This window comes from Piliocolobus tephrosceles, chromosome 2 (assembly GCF_002776525.5).
Source record: "Piliocolobus tephrosceles isolate RC106 chromosome 2, ASM277652v3, whole genome shotgun sequence".
Classification (NCBI taxonomy): Eukaryota; Metazoa; Chordata; class Mammalia; order Primates; family Cercopithecidae; genus Piliocolobus; species Piliocolobus tephrosceles.
The window spans coordinates 9,886,460-9,905,475 of record NC_045435.1 but is presented as its reverse complement, the minus strand read 5'-3'; the positions used below and the strand labels follow the sequence as shown (position 1 = coordinate 9,905,475).

Below are 19,016 nucleotides of genomic sequence, written 5' to 3'. Positions count from 1 at the left end.
CTTTAAAATATCCTTGTTAAAAATGAAAAAGCATGTGGTTTTACCTTTGCAAACTCTCGTGTATTGTCCCTAATGGAAAAGTATAACAAATTAATAATTGCGTACATCAATGTTCTTGTCCCTGTTGCAAAAATATGTAATTACTGCATGATGTAAAAGTTTTCCTTATTTTAAACACTAATAGAGATAGACCTAAAGTAAAGCACTGCTCCTGTTGATGCAGCATATATCAGATCTTATCGTGGCTATTTTCTGCATGCCTGTAACTCATGTGGGCGTGAATTCTGCAAATAAACAGCATCAATGACTAGCATTTATATCCGTTTTATTATTCCATAGCACAGTTTGATGTTCTAAATGTAGGTATAGTACTTTTATCTAGCACTCTGATGCTTCTAACCCTCTTTAATTGTAACTAGTTCAGTAGCTTTCTTTTCAAGACACTAAGTTGATTTTATAAATTTATGAGTAAAAATGTATTCTGTCCCTTTAATTTTATAACTTCTTTGTAAAATTTGATGTCTTTGTTGATTTTAGGTTTTATTCCATGGAAGTGATCAATGCTTTTCCATAAAGAAGACTTTGATTAATGTCAATTTTTATCTCTTAAAAGGATCCTTCCCGGCCATTGGGGTGGAGGCGTTTTGCCCCAGCTTCCTGAGGGCAGGGTTTTTAAATAGCATCCAGGCCCCGCATCCAGTGCCAGGGGGAGGATCTTTGCCCCCCAGGATTCCTGCTGGTAGGTATTTCAGGTGAAGTTTTCTGCCACCATATACATCAGTAGGTCTGTGGTCATAGTTGATAGGCCCCAAATACAAAATGAGTATTTTTAAAATTTATTGTGGAAAAGAAATATAAGTGACTGCTTAAATTCAGGAACCATATTCATAATACCAAATGCTGTGATAATGGCACAAAGGAAGAAGGATTTGGACTCTGAGCACCCAATTTGCATAGTGCTGCCTCCTCTTCTGAAAAATTTTTTTTACTTAAGTAGGAATTAGAGCTTCAGATCCAAAATGTGTAACTCAAGAATAAACAAGGATGGACTTCAGACACTTTGCCACTTGGAACTGGCCAGAAAAGTGAATTAAAAACTAAGTGTTCTTGACAGAAAGAGTAATTTCATAGAGTTGATAGAGACTTAATTAAAGTATGCTTTCATTAGAGAAGAAAATGATTTGAAGAAACCAGAAAGTAGCAACCTGAAAGACATTTTTTAGAATAAAAATTAATATGCATTTTTCCCTAAAAATGCCAATCTGACCAAAGCTGTATTTTATTGAGAGAAACAAAACATAGGATACTGAGCATTTAAAAATGCAATTTCAAATTTACTGAAACATTTTGCAGGTTTTACGTGGCATGATTGTAATTACAATTTGTTTCTTCTCTGACATTTAATAAAATATCTAGCTGCCTTCCTTCATTGTACCTAAAGGATACCGTCTTACTTTACATTTTATATGTATCTTAGGAAAACAGAATTTGAATGTTGATTCTTGGAGTTTTAAAATCATAATTCTTGTGATTTTTATTATAACTAATAATAATGCTAAAAAAATTATTGTAATGACATCAATGTATTCAGGAGAACTGGCCCAGCCTGCTATGTAATTTGAACACTTGAAAAGACTGCGAAATCCAATAAAAGCAAAAATCCCAACAATGCATATTTCTTGTCCTTGTTAGCATAATTATACTAACAAATCTTAAGACCATTATATACTGATATTTTTCCTTTGCCTTTCAATTACTCTTTTCTACTTAATTAAAACATATAAATATGCTTTGATGTCATTTAGCTTCATCACTGGATAATTTATTGATGTGGTTAGATACTTTGTGGCCAAGAATACCACTGAAAATGCAGAAACCAAAATTACACGAGTTAAAAGATTATAAATTTTCACTTTATTGGGTGTTATATTGCCCTTTTTCTCCTTAGAGACGGAAATGATAACAATTGTACAGAAATTTTGTTGATGATGTTGTTGCAAAGGCTTAGAAAAAAAAACTATATAAGCCAAGCTCTCAGAGTTAACTGCTAATATAAACATGTAGCTTTCATATATAATTAATATCTCAGTGATTGGAATTTAGAAGATGAGCAGATTGCGTAGAGTTTAATGTCCTAACCCTTAACTCTTAATGACAAATCTTGGTCAAGTCAGATATGTTTGGCAGAAATGACATTATGAAGTTTAGTAGTGACTTGAATTATTCAATATCACTGTTAGAAAACAAAAAACCTTTGTCATTTAGCTACTGAGAATGACAGAAGCAAGATGACTGTTCTTTAACACATACAGAAACAACTTTCCACAGAGGGATCTGAGAGAACATTCTAGCACTCTGCTCTTCTAGGCTTTAAGCCAAATTTGCCTCGAGCTTTCATAGGAGAGAAAACTCAGTTCAGTTTTCATGACTTACGTACAAATCAGGTGTAACAAAATTGCTTCATAAAAAATTTATAGATCTAAACTTGTCCCTGTTTCCACAAACTGAAATTAACTCAACACACTTTTCCTGGCTTATATCATTTTGATAAGTCATCTCTGTACATTTTGTGTGATACTTTTTTGGTAATGACTGCTACTATTTCAGAAGTTTTTTTAATCCTTTCTTGTTCAACTATAGCTTATTTCCCAAGATTTTTTGTTTTAATTTTGTGTAAAGAGGAATGAAGCTGTAATCATGAGGAGTTTTTATTGTTTTATATTTAAAAAAAAAAAAACTGAAGTATTTCTTTGCCATCTAATAGCTGAATTAATACCCTTCAGGTTTCAGACATCAATTTGAAGGCAGCAAGCGGTTTCTCCCATGGCCCATACCGTGACACTTTAAACACTCAGCTGCAGGTTGGTGCCCACTGGGCAGCAGTAAACTCACTTTCTACCAATTGATTATCTGTCACACTACTTTAAGGGTTGCATAAGACATTTTCTCTATCAGTCAAGAAATGTAAACACCTGTTCTAGTGCTAATTTAGCTCCCAATTACTTATCATAATCAAATTTAAAAGAGATACGTGACTATGTCTTATATATAATAGTTTTTTGCTTCACGTCACACTGTGCTCTTAAAGAGCAATATTTCTACAGTACTTACTTTTACACTAACCATAATAATAACAGATTCATCGAATCATGAGACCCAGAAAGCAGACAAGCCTGAAATTAGTATTTATGCAACAGTTGTCAACTGTTTATAGGTTTTTCATTTCTAAAAAGGCCAAAGTAAAGGGTTATTCTTCTTAGTTTCAGATGGAGAAAAACACAAGAAAGTATTAGCTGAAAATTGAATAGCAAGTATATCAACACAGTTAACGGAATGCATTTGTGTAGTAGTCACCTAATACAGGAAGAAATCACAGAAGGCCGGGTTCAGTGGTTCACGCCTGTTTTCCCAGCACTTTTGGGAGGCCAAGGCGGGTAGATCACCTGAGGTCAGGAGTTAGATACCAGCCTGGCCAACATGGTGAGATGCCATCTCTACTAAAAATACAAAAAATTAGCCAGGCATGGTGGCGGGCACCTGTAATCCCAGCTACTTAGGAGGCTGAGGCAGGAGAATCGCTTTATCCCGGGAGGTAGAGGCTGCAGTGAGCTGAGATGGTGCCACTGCACTCCAGTCTGGGCAACAAAAGCAAAACTTCGTTTTCTTTTTTCTCCAAAAAGAAAGAAAGGAAATCACAGGAGAGGAGAGGAAGGGAAGGAAAAAGAGAGGGGAGAATAAAGGAAAGAAGAGAATAGGGAAGGAGAAGAGAAATTAGAAATGATGTAACTCCAAAATTATATTTTTAAAGGAAAGTCTTCCTCCACTATATTTATTACTATTTAAATCAAATTCTACCTCCTTGAAAAGAATGTGTCCCTCTTTTAAATAATTATCAGACATATTCTCTAAAATAATAAGCTTGCTCTCTTTGCTGCATGTAGTTATTTCTTTAACTTAATTATGTGGTCAAACAATATTTGAAAGTGTTTTAGAATATTTTTATATGCCATAGAGTGGTGAGTATACGTAGTCTCAGACTAGTGGATCACATTATGACAGATTTCACCTCTACCCAAATCCACTATATTTTTGGCAGTTTGATGTTTGCCATACACAAATGATAGGAGAAAAATAAAGCATTAAAAATAAAATTCTACATTAATAGTGATGGATAACACATAGAAATTTCATGAATTCACTTTTCTCTGTCACTTCTTAGCAGTAACCATCTGACATCATATGGTGTTTTAAATCTACATAAAATGCAACCATTACAATGTGTCTCAAAAATTAGACCTACCTATAAGATGTAAAGGCATGTTTATTATCTGCTAATCACTCAGCAAATCACATCTTAAGGTTGAATGTGTTTGTATCAACAAAATTTTAGCCTACGTTTTTCTGTCAGTTTTCTATCAGTTATGAGACTTGATAATTTTTTTACTAATGAAGTAACTCATATATATATATATATAATGAAGTTACTCATATATATATGGATATGTATACCTCAAATGTATACCTTAAACTAACAAGTTTTGTCAATTGTAAGGAAGTCTATAAAAAAGAAAACTAGGAAATAGGCAACATGTGGGATTTGGAAATAGACAGGTTGTGAGGGAATAAAATCAGTGTTGAATATCTCCGTAATACTTCCTTCGTGGTTAATCGTAGCAGTTCTTTAGTTATTGAAGAAATGTTCTCTGAGGTACCCTCTCTGTTTACCTGCCTGTGCTTTACGTACAATGCTGTATGTGTAGCACCTCTTTTGACATTTTTACCTGAGCTTCTCTTCATTCTATGATTTGTGTTAGGTGCAAAGGAAATGGCAAAGATAGCGTGAGACTTCCTCTCTGCTACTCTGAATCAAATAACAGGAAAATTGTGAACACATGTGTATTCAAAAACTATATTTGCAATTACTGAGTCTATAATTAAGAATAATGTTTAATATTATTTATTTATTTATCCGTTGGAAAGAGATTTGGATGAGCCTTATACTCAAATACCAAACATTTTGACATCCTCACTGCTATTCTGAGTAGCCATGTTAGAAAATGGATTAACAACCCAGATTTCTGTAAACCACATATCCAATAATTTCATTTCTATAGCAAAGGACATGCAGTCCTGAGCCAACATTACAATGTCTTTACAGTCAACTAATAATGTTTATCAATACTTTCCTTTCCATATTTCATGTGAAATCCTATCTGGGCTGAAGTCAGGGAAAATATTGCATTCACTATTATCCAGTCAAAAAAATATTTTCATTCAGAAAGTATATAGCTTAGATGTTGCAAATGAGCCTGGAATGATAAATACGTTTGAAGCTATAGAAAATCTAGGATCTGGTGCATATAATAATATCAAGATTTGATGCATGTAGAGGACTGTAGAAAAGTAGTAATGCAAATATATAAGACTGGGTGGCAGACTCTGGGGAAATGTACACTGAGCTAAGGAAAATTGGCATAAACTCCATATGCCAAGGAAAGTCAACAGCGGAAAAGTATCTGCATTTTAAATATGATCAAATTGTACTTCAGAAAAATCAAAGTGGATCATTTTATTTCTTCATATTTTTAGACATTCTTTAAAAAGTTAGTACCTTTTCTTTAGATTCACAATTTGGCATTTCAAAATTAATTACTTATGACAAAACCATTTCTGTTGGCTAAATTCTTCCAATTATATTTAAGTAGTTTCCTTTAGCATATATTTTGTATTTAACAATATTTTGTTGTAATAAGTTTATACAACATAAGATACAGTGTCATACTTTTAAAGTAAGAGACTTTTAATGGGGGGATTTTCTTTTTTAATTGAAGGGTACATATTTTAGACATTTCTGCAGTTGAGAATGCTGCTAATTACCCTAGATGATGTATGTGTGAGTGTGTGTACACACTTAAACCAAAACTACTTATAAAGGAAATCAGAAAAACTAGATTAAATATGCAAAGTAAAATCCTGAATAAATCATTCAAAATATAAAATATAATAAAAATGAAGTATTTATCTGGATTACTAACTCCTAGTTTCTTTATTCCTTGCCATTTAGATGATATCAAAAACACCAATACAGGCCTTACTTAACACCCATCTTGCACAGTTCTCCCTAGAGAACTCTCCTCTAAAATTTGTGCAGCTGCAGGCTTCAGAAGAAAACATTGCAGACGGCAGCTGTTATAAAACTAGGATGGAGATTCTGAGCCAGGTGTGGGTGAGAGACCAACATTATTGCTATTTCAGGGGTGGGGAGAAGATAGAGAAGATAAGATCACTGGTGGAATGGCAAACAGAACACACCGACAAACCAAAGCACAAAGGAGAGTGACATCAGTGATTGCGTTCTAGTTACACAACCCCAAACAACCCCTCTAAAATATTTGCAACGCTGTTGGTGTTAGGTTAGAGGATTATTTTAAAATGTCTGCTTAGGGTATACTCTACAACAAATGCAAAGGGAGCTGACCAGATAATGTCGAGGTTGCATTCCGGTGGCTCACTCTTGCTTAGTCAGTGGGTTCCAAAGAGCATGTACATCATCCTTTGGTTCTTTGGTTTACTTGAGGAGAAATACACGGTATGTTACAAAATGATATAGAGTTTAAGGAAGGCAAGTTCAAGGTATCAATTGGAATAAGAAAAATCAGGATGGGAACATGTATAAAATGGAAGGTATAATTTAAACCTTCAAATAACATTCAGTTGATAAAAACTTTATTGCAGAGTTTATGAGTTTAAAGACTCCTGTGGACTGATGATTATGATACTGTGGTACAGGTCATGAACTCAGATTCTTTTTGGATTTTATACTTTATTTCTTGGCCAAAAATAAGACTCCTCATTATAAACCAGGTGAAAACTCAGCAGTTATTTAACCTTCCTCACCAACCCCGATTTTGAAAATCCAATGAAGGCTTCACTCTTTTCCCCAAGAAAATGGACATGTGATCATGTATGTAAGTGTTTACATACAATTTTAGGAGGTCTCTGGACACCCTAAAGTTCACACACAAAGAACCCCTGTTTCTAAAGAATTCAGTGTTCTATATATAAAGTTAGGCTTAACTGACATAAGTGAGCATCATCTTTATGTAAGGCTGGCAGTGCATTTAAAAAAAAAAAAACTGCATGATGCACTTGATATCAAGCTCTTGAGCAGTACAAAGAAAATTTTTATTTTTCTCCTGCCAGAAAGACATGAAAAAATCTTAAAAGAGCCTTTAAGTAATCTCTAGATTTTTTAGTAGTTCTTTTTAACTTCTCTATTTTCAGAATTTTTAAATAGTTCTAGCCTTTGGCCTTAACTAAGACTTCCTATTAGCATAAATGTTTCTTTTATCTTAATATCATTTGAATCAGTTTGAATCTTAAAAACAGTTGAATCTTTAAAATATTTTTTAATATATATATTAAATATATATATGTATATAATATGCATATATAAATAGCATATAAATATATACATATATATGGCTATTTAAATTCTCCATTGAGAACACACCTACTCCCTAGAGATCTTCATGCTTTATTATTACAGATTGTGCCATTTATTTTGGTCCTATTCAAAGAAACTATCAGCACTTTCAAAAGATGCATTCGAGAATCATTTTCTTCTTACAAAGAAAAATTCTGAAAATCCTTACATGGTTTTCTAAGTAACTTGAGTCTCCATGTAATCAGTTTTCACTATTTGTGCTCATTGGATTGTTTTGTGAGTTTTCACCTTAATTGGGAACATAATAGGAAACTAAGCTGCTCAGCTGGCTCTTCCTTTCCAGAGAACCATGTGGATCCTCACAGGATAGCATACATGCCCTCATGGGATGCTGGACCACTTAAGAATATAACTAACATGGAGACAGATCAGCCCTGCTGTAAAACATGCGTTGGCTCAGGCTTCATTGTTTTGCTTTGTAGGACAAATCACAGTAGAAGCTGCCCTATGACACCATGTTGGCTTTTCATATTTCTATTCACAGAGGTCTTAACAGAGAGTGCATTTATCAAAGCTGAACTTTTTAAAAATTAAATGTCTTGGAAGAGTTGCAGAAAAGATTAAGAAATAAATAGTAACTTGCCTGATGCATTGGGGGTAGGGGGGAGGAAAGTAGTCGGTGGTTTAATTATGTCATATGTATGACTATTTAACAAAAGTTTTGCCATTATAATTAAAATCACTCTGTAAATTACCTACATAGTTAGAATACGTGAAATATGTTCTGTTTAGGGGTTTATTTTATTTTTAAATTTTCTGATAATTTTCTTTCGACAGTGAATGATACAGAAGAGCAGAAAGCAAAATATTTGAACACTCATTTAATAATAAGACATTTTTCAAGCCAGAAGTAAAGCATAGCATTTGAAATACTACTGGAAAATACGATGCTTTCTACCAAAAGCTTAGGGACTCTCTTAAAATATTCAGGATGTAACACTTGCCCTAGTGTCTTCCCCAGAGTTTTTGCAAAAGTATATCACACTGCTGCTCTTAAATGTTCTCATATATGCCTCTTATAGCTGAAATTTCAACAGCTAAGCCTTGTCTTTTTAAGCCAAATTTGAGAATATTAATATAAGACAAATTTATTTTTAATGGAACCTTAAGATTATTATCATAAACTGATGTTTGAGAAAGCAAAATCTGAAGGTTTTTCCAGCCAGTGTCCTTAGTACATACTTCCTCTTTGTATAGAGCATTTTACAGCTTTGTAGGCCTTTAAAATCCTGGAATTTCTCAACACAATATCCTGGGAAGCAACACAGTGCCTAGTTCATAATACCCTTCCAGGATGTTTCTAGGATAAGACATGGAGATTTGGGGTAACGCTTTATGCTCCTCAAACTACTAATGGAGACATTACTTTGCAGTATAAGGACATGGCCAAGCATTTAGACTCTGGAGCCAGATTGCCTGGCTTTAAGCCTTGCACTACCAAATACTCACTGTGTGTCCTTAGGCAAGTTGCTTAAACTCTCAGTGCATCAGTAACCTTACCTGTTTAATTGAGCTAATAATTACACTTGCCACAAGGGTCAATATGAGGATCAAATGAGTTTAAACATGTAAAACTCATAGAACAGTGCCTAGCATATTGAAGAACTTATAAAAAGTTATTCTTAGCTGCATGTTGATTTAGAGTAGTATCTATTTTTAAATTATACAAATAGATTTTAAAGAAGAAAACCAAGAACTAAAGCAGCATATAATTATTTATTTGACATGTAATTTAATATAGTTTTGAACTTAGACATTATGCAATATTTTAAGACATGAAAATTCCTTGCTGTGTTTTTTGTTGCTACCTATAGTAATTCAACTACTAATTATTACATAACCACTTCCTTCATAATTTTGGGAAAGCAAAAAGTCACAAATAATTTCAAAAGATATGCTTTTAATTTGTATATCACCGTTACTTTTCTAAATGTGAATGTAATACAAAATCAAGAAAGACTTTCTTAAAAACTCATTTGTTATTAAAATTTTTCAGCATGGTTAGTATCTTATAGTAAAAACAATCCAACATGAGGCAAATTTGGCAGTAACTTTCATTGTTAACAAGACACTTTTAGTTAAGGAGAAACCTTTTTGCCTATATGGTAATTTCTAGTAGGAAGAAGGACATCACTGAATATTATTGAGGTCAACAGATGCAGATGGCATGCCACTGCTCTCTGGAACTGGCAGGAAAATCATGTTTTGTTTCTCTAGCCTCACACCTTTCATTTACTCTAACAAATCTAGATGAAGAAATGTTACTATTTTCATAAATGCAGATCACCTCTCCTAATTTTTGCTCAGCTCTTTTATTACTAAAGTATTTTTTTTTCAGTATTTTTCCAAGGGTATTTGGCTTACCACTTAATTTTAAAAAGCAAATAACCTAAATTAAGGGGGAAAAATGGAATCAAATCATCTGACTATATAAACTGAGGGTTTTCAAATAGCTCTAAGATTAAAACCATCAATTCTATATTAACCATAAAGTATGTTACAAGCAAAAATCTGTAAACAGAGTGCAGAAGATACAACACAGATTGTTAATGAGAATAAGAACCTACTTTTAGCAGATGTTATTGTTAAGAAACTATATATTATGTTATTTAAAATAGGAAAATGCTCTTTAAAGTATTTTACTCTACCTGAGAAACCATCTTGTTCATTAAAGCAATTTCAAACCTGTCAATTTCAGGCATATATGATTTAAATGGACCTTTGAGACCATCCAGAGAGCTCCTAAATTTACTAACACTAGTCATTCTATTAATGAACCTTATTAGCTCTGCAAGCCACTTCTTAGCTTAGGATTCAACATCTAGTCAGTAAGGTGACATATAATACTCAACAGATAGCCATTCATTTAATTAGCAGTTATTGGGTGATTCAGTGTTCAGCATTGGGTTCTATTCTCTGTTTTAAGCACATTATCCTTTTCATCTCACCACCCTAAGGAGAAGGTTATAATAATATGCCTATATATAGTAAAATCAATAATAATAACCAAATGAGGAAATTAAAATGTGCCAATGAGAAATATATAATATTCAAATGAGGAAACAGAGACAGTGAGTTGAAAAGTGAGTTATAAAAGGTTACTTGTCCAAAGGGGAAAACATCTCCAATATCAGGCTATGTGACTCTAATCTTACAATTTCAACTGTACTGTGCTGGGCAGGCCAAACATAGAGTAAGCAATCATCCTAGTTTGCCTGGGACACAAGAATTTTAGTGCTAAAACTGGAAGTTTACTGCATCATATGAAACACGTAACTAGCAATAATTTTACTTTACTAAGTAAAAGATGATAAAATACATTTCATGTCAATACCAATCTGCGATAAAGTATAAAAATTTTCTATTTTTTAAAACTTTTTGTGACATAGTGTGCAAACATAACAATACAGAAGCAGATACCTGTGCACAAAAGGAAAGGAAAGTAGATGGACATCAATATTTTAGTGACAAACATTATGCTAATTATATATTTTCTCATCTGATTATTTCAAAAATTTTATGTAGTACGTGATATTATTCTCATTTTATATATGCCAAAACTGAAAAAGCTAAAATAACTTCCCTAAGATCATGCAACCACTAGGTAGTGGAGCTGAAATTTGAATTTTGCTGTCTTCACAACAATAGTTTTGATAATGTAAATAATTTATGATTAAAAATTATTGATTTGCCATTCTGTTATTTCACTAAATCTTTTGTAGGTCTGGAATTATTCTTAGAGAACATTCATATGTGTGTGTTCCTTCTGACATTCAATTCAGAAAATATAAAATTGAATACCTACTCTATGCCTAGCTCTGTGCTTAGATAGCGACCTTACAGAGAAGAATTGGGCATTAAGTCCTGAGTTCAAGGCCACTTCATAATGGAAGACAGACACCTATATTGTTAACATTAATACTGTACCATAACTGTTCTAAACGTGATTGAGAGATAAAGGGAGGAGAAAGTAAACAATCAAGACTTCCTAAAACAGAGAGAAATTCATAGGAGAATTTACAATGGAGATGGTATTTAAGCTGCTTTTTTTAAAAAGTATATGATTTTTGTCAAGTAGAAGTAATGAGAAGGCAGTCTTCCAAAGAAGAGAGGAAGGTACAAGTAAAGTAATATTCAGGAAATTATGAGTCACCAAGAGAAATTGAAAAAGAGCCATAAATTATTTGCCCAGGCTAAAGTCAAGAAGGGTATTTCCTAGGTTTTCTTCTATGATTTTTGTAGTTTGAATTCTTACATGTAAATCTTTAGCGCATCTTGGGTTAATTTTTGTGTATGGTGAAAAGTAAGAGTCCAGTTTCATTCTTCTGCATATGGCTAGTCAGTTATCCCAGCACCCTTTGTTGAATAGGGAGTCCTTTCACTATTGCTTGTTTTCTCAGTTTTGTCGGAGATCAGATGGTTAGGGTGTGTGGCTGTTTCTGGATTCTCTATTATTTTCCATTGGTCTATTTTCCTGTTTTTGTACCAGTACCCTGCTCTTTTGGTTACTGTTGTTTTATAGTATAGTTTGAAGTTGGATAATGTGATACCTACAGCTTTGTTCTTTTTGCTTGCACTTGCTTTGGCTATCTGGGTTCTTTATGGTTCCATATGAATTTTAGAATAGTTTATTTCTAATTCTGTGAAAAATGAGATTGGTAATTTGATGGGAATATCATTGAGTCTGTAAATTACTTTGGGCAGTATGGCCATTTAAATGATATCAGTCTTCCAGTTTGTGAGCTTGGAATGTTTCTCCATTTATTCATTTCATTTCTGATTTATTTCAGCAGTGTTTTGTAGTTCTGTTTGTAGACATCTTTCACTTCCTTGATTAGTTGACAAACAGGAGATATGGGAATAGGGTGAAGTAAAAGGTGAAACTAGAAATGAAGGCAGAGAAGAGATTGTAAAGGAACTTAATTACCAAGCAATTTAGACTTTAATTCCGCAATAAACAATGCAGTCTTAAAATAGGGGAATGAGGCATTAGCCCTTTTTACTAATTGGCTGTTTAATTATTTCTAGTGCCCTTCCTACTATACACTCTATGAGAGCAGAGATCTTACATTGATTGATGATGTGTCTCCAGAACCCAGAAGAGTACTTGCTACCTAGTAGGCATTTAAAAAATTTTTTTTGTATCACTGAATGTTCAAAAACAATGATTTTGCAAGAGTTAGCTTACAATGGGGTACCAGATAGGAGCAAAGAAACCAGTAAAATATTATTGAGCAAGAGAAAGCAAAGGCAGAATATGGGCAGTGGCAATAGATTTTATGTAAAATCAACAGAACTTCATAACTTATGAACTAGAAAGGGTTTAATAAAGTGAGAAGTCCAATGTCACAAAAGAGTTTCAAACCTGGATAACTAGATGGATGGTGATGTTTTAAGAACATGGGATTATTAGAGGAAAAGAAAGTTCAAGGGAAATGTTAAAAGTTTGGATTTGAACTGAATGAGGATGAGATGTATTTTGAATGTGATCTGATAATCATCAGGCAACACTATAAGAGGAAAATAGTTCTTTAATTTGGGTACTACTGTGAATAAAAACAATGATTTAATATAATATAACTGTGTTCAAATGGCATAATCCATATCTTCTGAGTGCCTTGGAGGCATAAGAATATTTCATTTATTATCAAACCCATTTGAGATTATAATTGTAATTCACTATCTCTACAACAGAAACGTGGAAGGTAGAAATAGATTAAATAACTGGTCCAAAGAGTCCTGAATGGCAACTGGGGGAAAAAAATACAGGCGCTCTAACTGTCATTCTAAGTTATCACCACAAATTTTATTAACTGGTAGATAAAATATAAACTTGATAGAATGTTAAAGAACTGAATGATCTAAACTGTAATAGAGTTTTGAGGTTGTTGAGATTTGTTTTGATTCTTCATTCTACTGACTGCACATTAGAAATTGCCAGAATGATAGAGCATACTACATCCAGCACAAACTCATTACTTATATGAAAATGTTAAATCTCTGTTATCCTCTTTTTTCACAAATATTCCCTGAGGCAAAAAAAAAAAAAAAAAAAAAGGATTTCACTGGCAAAATACTTTAAACAGGGTATCTATGGAACATTTAAAGAATTATTTTGTTTTCTTTAACAACAGCATGAGAAAAGTGTAGTCTTATGATTATATAGTTTATCCACAGCACCTTTATCAAAATCATCAGAAGTATTAGGGAACATTTGAAAAATATATATTGGTCAATACTCCCTTAAAGTCTTAATGTAAGAAAATAATTTTTCTTGTCTATAACAGAAAAGGATGATAAGGGGCTTTTGCAATCCATTGTCTCCAGAATATCAGTAACTGATTTCTTAGAGTATCTTCATTCAAATGCCATTTAAAATATATAACCATTTCTGGGATATTTATGAAGGAAAACCTAAGAAATTCATTTTGGTGACTTGTAAAGTATCTTTGAAAGTCTCTTAAATCAAACACATGAGACTTGAAGTGATCTGGGGATTTCAAGAATTGACTAATTCAAGAAGCCTGGTTTGTCCACCACTGACTTTAGTACTATGCAAATACTAAGATTATTGTGTGACATGAGGCACAAGGGGTGACTGGCTAAAATTGTACAAAAGGAAATAAGGTGTAACATTTTGAAAATTTAGAAAGAGATAATAAATTACTTCCAAATATATCTTCCAAGAACAATAATGCAATATATAATGTTTACAAATTGGAAAAGACCGAAAAACACTGTTGCCAATAGACTTCTCTCACCTAAAACAGATTTAAAGATTAACATCCTAATTTCCATAATTTCCCTTGTACTTATCTATTTTCTAGATAATAAAATGTAATAATGGATTGTAAAGTTGCTTATAATCTTCACAGTATGACTAGGTTCCTCCCTGTTGAAAACCAAAACAAATTACAGGCTAGATGGAGCAGTAGCAAAAAAAAAAAAAAAAAAAAAAAAACCTTAGTTCAATTAACAGCTGTTCTCAGTTGATGCTACTACACAAAATACAAAAGATTAAGAGTTCAAATGTGAAACTTCTAATTCACAGGAATCCAGGGAAGTCTTCATTTGACTCTTTATTATTCTTAATGAGAAGATAGAACTTATCACTGATGAATTTTAAGATTGCTTAAAGTATCTCCCAAAGAGTTATAGATAGAACTAATTTCGAAGTACTGTGTATTCACATAAATCAGATCCTGCTGAAATACTCCAGAGTTAGTTTCTTAGGAATTATAAAATCAAGAAAAGTTAACTTGTTTTCATGAAGCACCTACTATGATTAGGTCCATGACAAGTGACCTTGAGAAACCCAGTGAATGAGGATACAAAGCATTATGGGAAAATAAGAAAAACAACTTAATATAAAAACATGCACGACATGTCATAGTGTATACAATAGATGTGATGGAAATGAAACTATAAGAACTATCACTGTGAGAGACTTTTAGGGATGTGTTATATAAATTCTAAGGGAGTGGGGGGGGATAGATGGTGAGATTAGAGAGAGAAGCAAATTGGGAGATTATCCTGGCAGGTGACTACACAAGTAAAGGAAGAAGGAAACAGGATTAAATAAATAGAAGAACTAATAACAACTGGTAGAGCCGTGGATACAAAGGCTAGTTAGGAAAGATGAGGTGCCTCACTGGAAAGAATTGACTAACAGGGTGAGACTTGGAGCTTTTATCGATAAATGCTTTCTGAAAGGCACCTGTAGCATAACGGTTAAGACCTCAAACTCTGAGACAGACTACTTGATACTGCCACTTACCAGCTATTTGGCTTTGGACAAGTATTTTAATTTTCTATCCCTCCATTTCCGTATCTGCACAAGAAACATAATTATGGCATGTACCAATACAAGTGAAATGCTTGCAAGCTCTTTTTATTCTAATAAGACTGGCATTCTTAAGGGAAGGATAAATGTCTGTTAAAGACAATAAAAACTAAAAGTGTTCCTCTGACAGCAATGGTCAAGACAGATTAAAAAGTTGTGACTCTGCAGGCAGGGGAAGAAGACATCAGGCCGTCATTGTAATAACCCAACTATTCCCATTAACATTCAGAATCCATTGTCATTCAAAATGGAATATTGGACTCAGAATTTTTATATTTAAGTACAAAAATGACCTTTTGTTTTCCCCACCTTGCTGCCTCAGTGTTTCTATCTATGTCCTACCTCCAAGCTCCCTGAAAGTATAGCCAAATAAAAGATTTCATGATGAACTTTAAGGTTTAAAACCTGAATCTTCTAGATCCCTGCCCACAAGAGTGCTGACAGTTCATTTGACCTCGATAATTGCCAATAAAGTTCTTTATTCATATTTGGGTAAAATTAATTACTTCGAGGAACATTGTAGAATATAGGTTAATATTCACTACAAATGGAAAACTTCCTTGGGTTGTAATTTTATGCATGATAAATTGGGAGCTTTATTAATAGATTTAACCTTTAGCACATCTTTATTTAAAATATAGATTCAAATGTAAAGTCTAGCATTTGCATACATTGTACTAATTCATAATAGTCACCCTTTCTAACCCACAAGGTTTTGAGTTCATAAAATGAACATGAATTACAATGAGATCTAATATTTCCATCAATGGTACACATTAGTTCTTTCGAGATCTCCTTCGTGTTTATAATGAAAACCTGTGCGCAGTGCAGATTGAAAAGTTAAAAATTCCAACAAGAGGTGAGAAACACAGAAGTAAAAACTAAATATGTCATACATGCTTATTTCAGGTGAATACCATTTCCCCAGCATCTGAAATGAGTTTATCTTTTAAACTTGGGCAATTGGGCAGAACAAATGCATTCGCTTCTTTGAAATAAATCAGTTATTTATGTCAAATATTCTACTTAATAGAGGTGTATTGGAAACTGTAACAGTGTAACAATTGATATGATAAAAAAGGAAAGAAATTGTGTTCAGTTTCTGATCTTATCTTCTGTACCAGACTACAAAATCAGAGTTACTTATTTTTCATGTACTGCCATCGTTGCTCTGTTGATCAAATCTATGTCCAACGAAAACATAATCAGGAGCTATTACAAATCCTACAAGCTTTGTAGTATTCATCAATCTAAAATTTTTCTGCTTAAAGGCCCTTAAAATCAGACTATGACCGATGGTTTATAATTTCTTAAAGAGAATTTATGAGTTTCTCCTTTCTGCTTTGCCTTAGGAATATTTCAGAAATGCCCACTCTAATATAAGTCAGCCAAAATTGCTGCACTGCCTTAGAAGTTGTACCATAACTGCAAAAGCAGCTATAATAACTGCTTAAATCCTACTTCAGCTTGTTGATTTTTTTCTAAGGAAAAACTAGAGGACAAAAGGAACATAATCTAAACAAGTGATTGCAGGGCTTTAGGAAAAGAAGTACCTAATTCGTTTGTAATTTATATTGTAATTCATGTCCTTTTTATGAACTCAAAAGGAAATAATGCTATAAAGAAATATAGAGATGCCTATGTATAATATGAACACTTTTATAGAAGCAGGTTGGAAAATGAAATTCCTATTAATAAAATACAAATAATTTAGTTACCACAGCTGGGTATCTCTTAACTGCAGCACATATTTTTGTAATTGCTCTAATCCATGTGTGTTCTCTTGCTCTTTTGCAGGCAGACCAGTAATGATTGTGGTGGAATATATGGAGAATGGATCCCTAGACTCCTTTTTGCGGGTGAGGTGTTCTTTTCTGATGGCATTTAAATAAGCTGTTCTCAGTTCTATATTTAAATCATTTATCATAAATTAATTTTTGCATAATGTTATTCATGGATTTTCTGTGAAGAATAGCAGTGTTTTCTCTAGGGTGCATTTCCCTGATACTGTAATACATTAGAGTGTTACTAAGGGGGGAGGATGTACACTCAATAACATAATTGATTTCTCCTATAAATTCACTTGCTATATGTGTGTGTGTGTGTGTGTGTGTGTGTGTGTATACCAAATAATATTATCATGAAGAAAGATGAAATGAAACTCAATTGCCTCACAGTCATTAATTTTGCTTTATCACATTTAACTATGTAGTACGATACTGTATGCATTATCTATAATGCTGAACTCCTTAACTGATCTGTATTTACCAACAGTGACTCAAGTTCATTTCAGAAAATGTTCTATCAACTTGGTCCTTCTTCAGTTCATTTGACTGACTATTCAGAAAACAAAAGGAGGAGGAATAAAACTTCTTTAGCAGAGATTTCTTTTACAAAAACATTATTTTTAAAGTGATTTATCCTTAAAAGTATAGTACGTACAAAAAGTAATTTATTATAGATAGTGATACAAACACAAACTGAGAAGGCACCAGGAAGTTATATTTCAAGGTATATTTATAATACATTTAAGATTTGAAAAACCATCATGTGCTATGAAAATATTCATTGGTAGTGAAAAAATGAAATACAGAAAATAACTGCTTAGTAAATATTTTTCATCCCCAGCAAAGGTCATATATTTGCATGTCACTGCATTTTTAATATCTATCTATCTATCTATCTATCATCTATCTATCTGTCTATCTACAGAGATATAACTATTTTTCTCACTTACAAAATGGTTGGGCCTTGCCACTTGGAATGTTACATTATTTTTCTTCTTTCATGTGAAAATAAAACATTCACTTCACTTCATTCTTTGCCCCATGTTATGTGAATAAGTTCTGTTTGCATCTCATCTTTCTCTCTTGATCTCATTTTCATTTATTTTTCTTCATTCTGGGTCCTCTTCTTCCAACTGCTCTGAATGCTAGCAGTGATGATATATGTATACTCTGACTGGGCTTGATGTCCAGTTTCAATCCTAGAAGCTGAATTCAGCAAAATCATCAAGTTATGATAGAGCAATACTGCTTGTGCAGTGTATACTCTCAACCAAGTGTGCTCTGTAAGGTGAAATGAAATGCAGAGGTGTTTGGGGACATCAACTGTTTGTTCTTCTCTGTAGCCATTCTAAAAATGTGTTATTTTATAGCTTCTATTCATTTCACCTGTTCTAAATTACCTTAGAATAATTTATCAGGACCACCTATGGTACTTGAAATGCATGTATACTTAATGTCCTTCCATTATGTTTCTTCAAAAACTCGTTTTTATCAGATACATATCAAAATGACTCATTATCTAATGATGCTTGGGTTAGGTTGGTTTTCTTTTTATTTTCTTCTTTTTATTTTTGCATCAGCTGTATTCTAAAGCAGAATATAATGGCAAACAATATAGCAGATATTCAATCTAACTTGCTGCTAAAAATGGATCAAATGAGTACCACAAGCAAATAAGGTGGGAAATAGTAGCTTCTTACCTAATTTATATATTTTATTCTGCAGAATAATGAATCAATTAAATGTTATAAAGAAACAATAATATGTTACAAATAAGATTGACTTCTAAACATCCTACCACATGTTTAGAAGTAGTGTATTTTATGCTTTAAATTTTAAAACCTAATATTTTCCAGCTCTTATTATGTACTATGTATGT

The 19,016-nt window shown here is 32.9% G+C and overlaps 1 protein-coding gene across 2 annotated transcripts in view; it reads left to right on the top strand.

Annotated features, from left to right (window-relative positions):
* Positions 1-19,016, top strand: part of EPHA6 (EPH receptor A6) — a 941,742-nt gene that overhangs the window by 774,271 nt on the left and 148,455 nt on the right. For both annotated transcript variants that reach the window (XM_023216075.3, XM_023216077.2), the window contains 2 exons: positions 614-739; positions 17,148-17,209. In XM_023216075.3, coding sequence (XP_023071843.2) covers positions 614-739; positions 17,148-17,209 — 188 coding nt within the window. The remainder of the gene's footprint in view (positions 1-613; positions 740-17,147; positions 17,210-19,016) is intronic.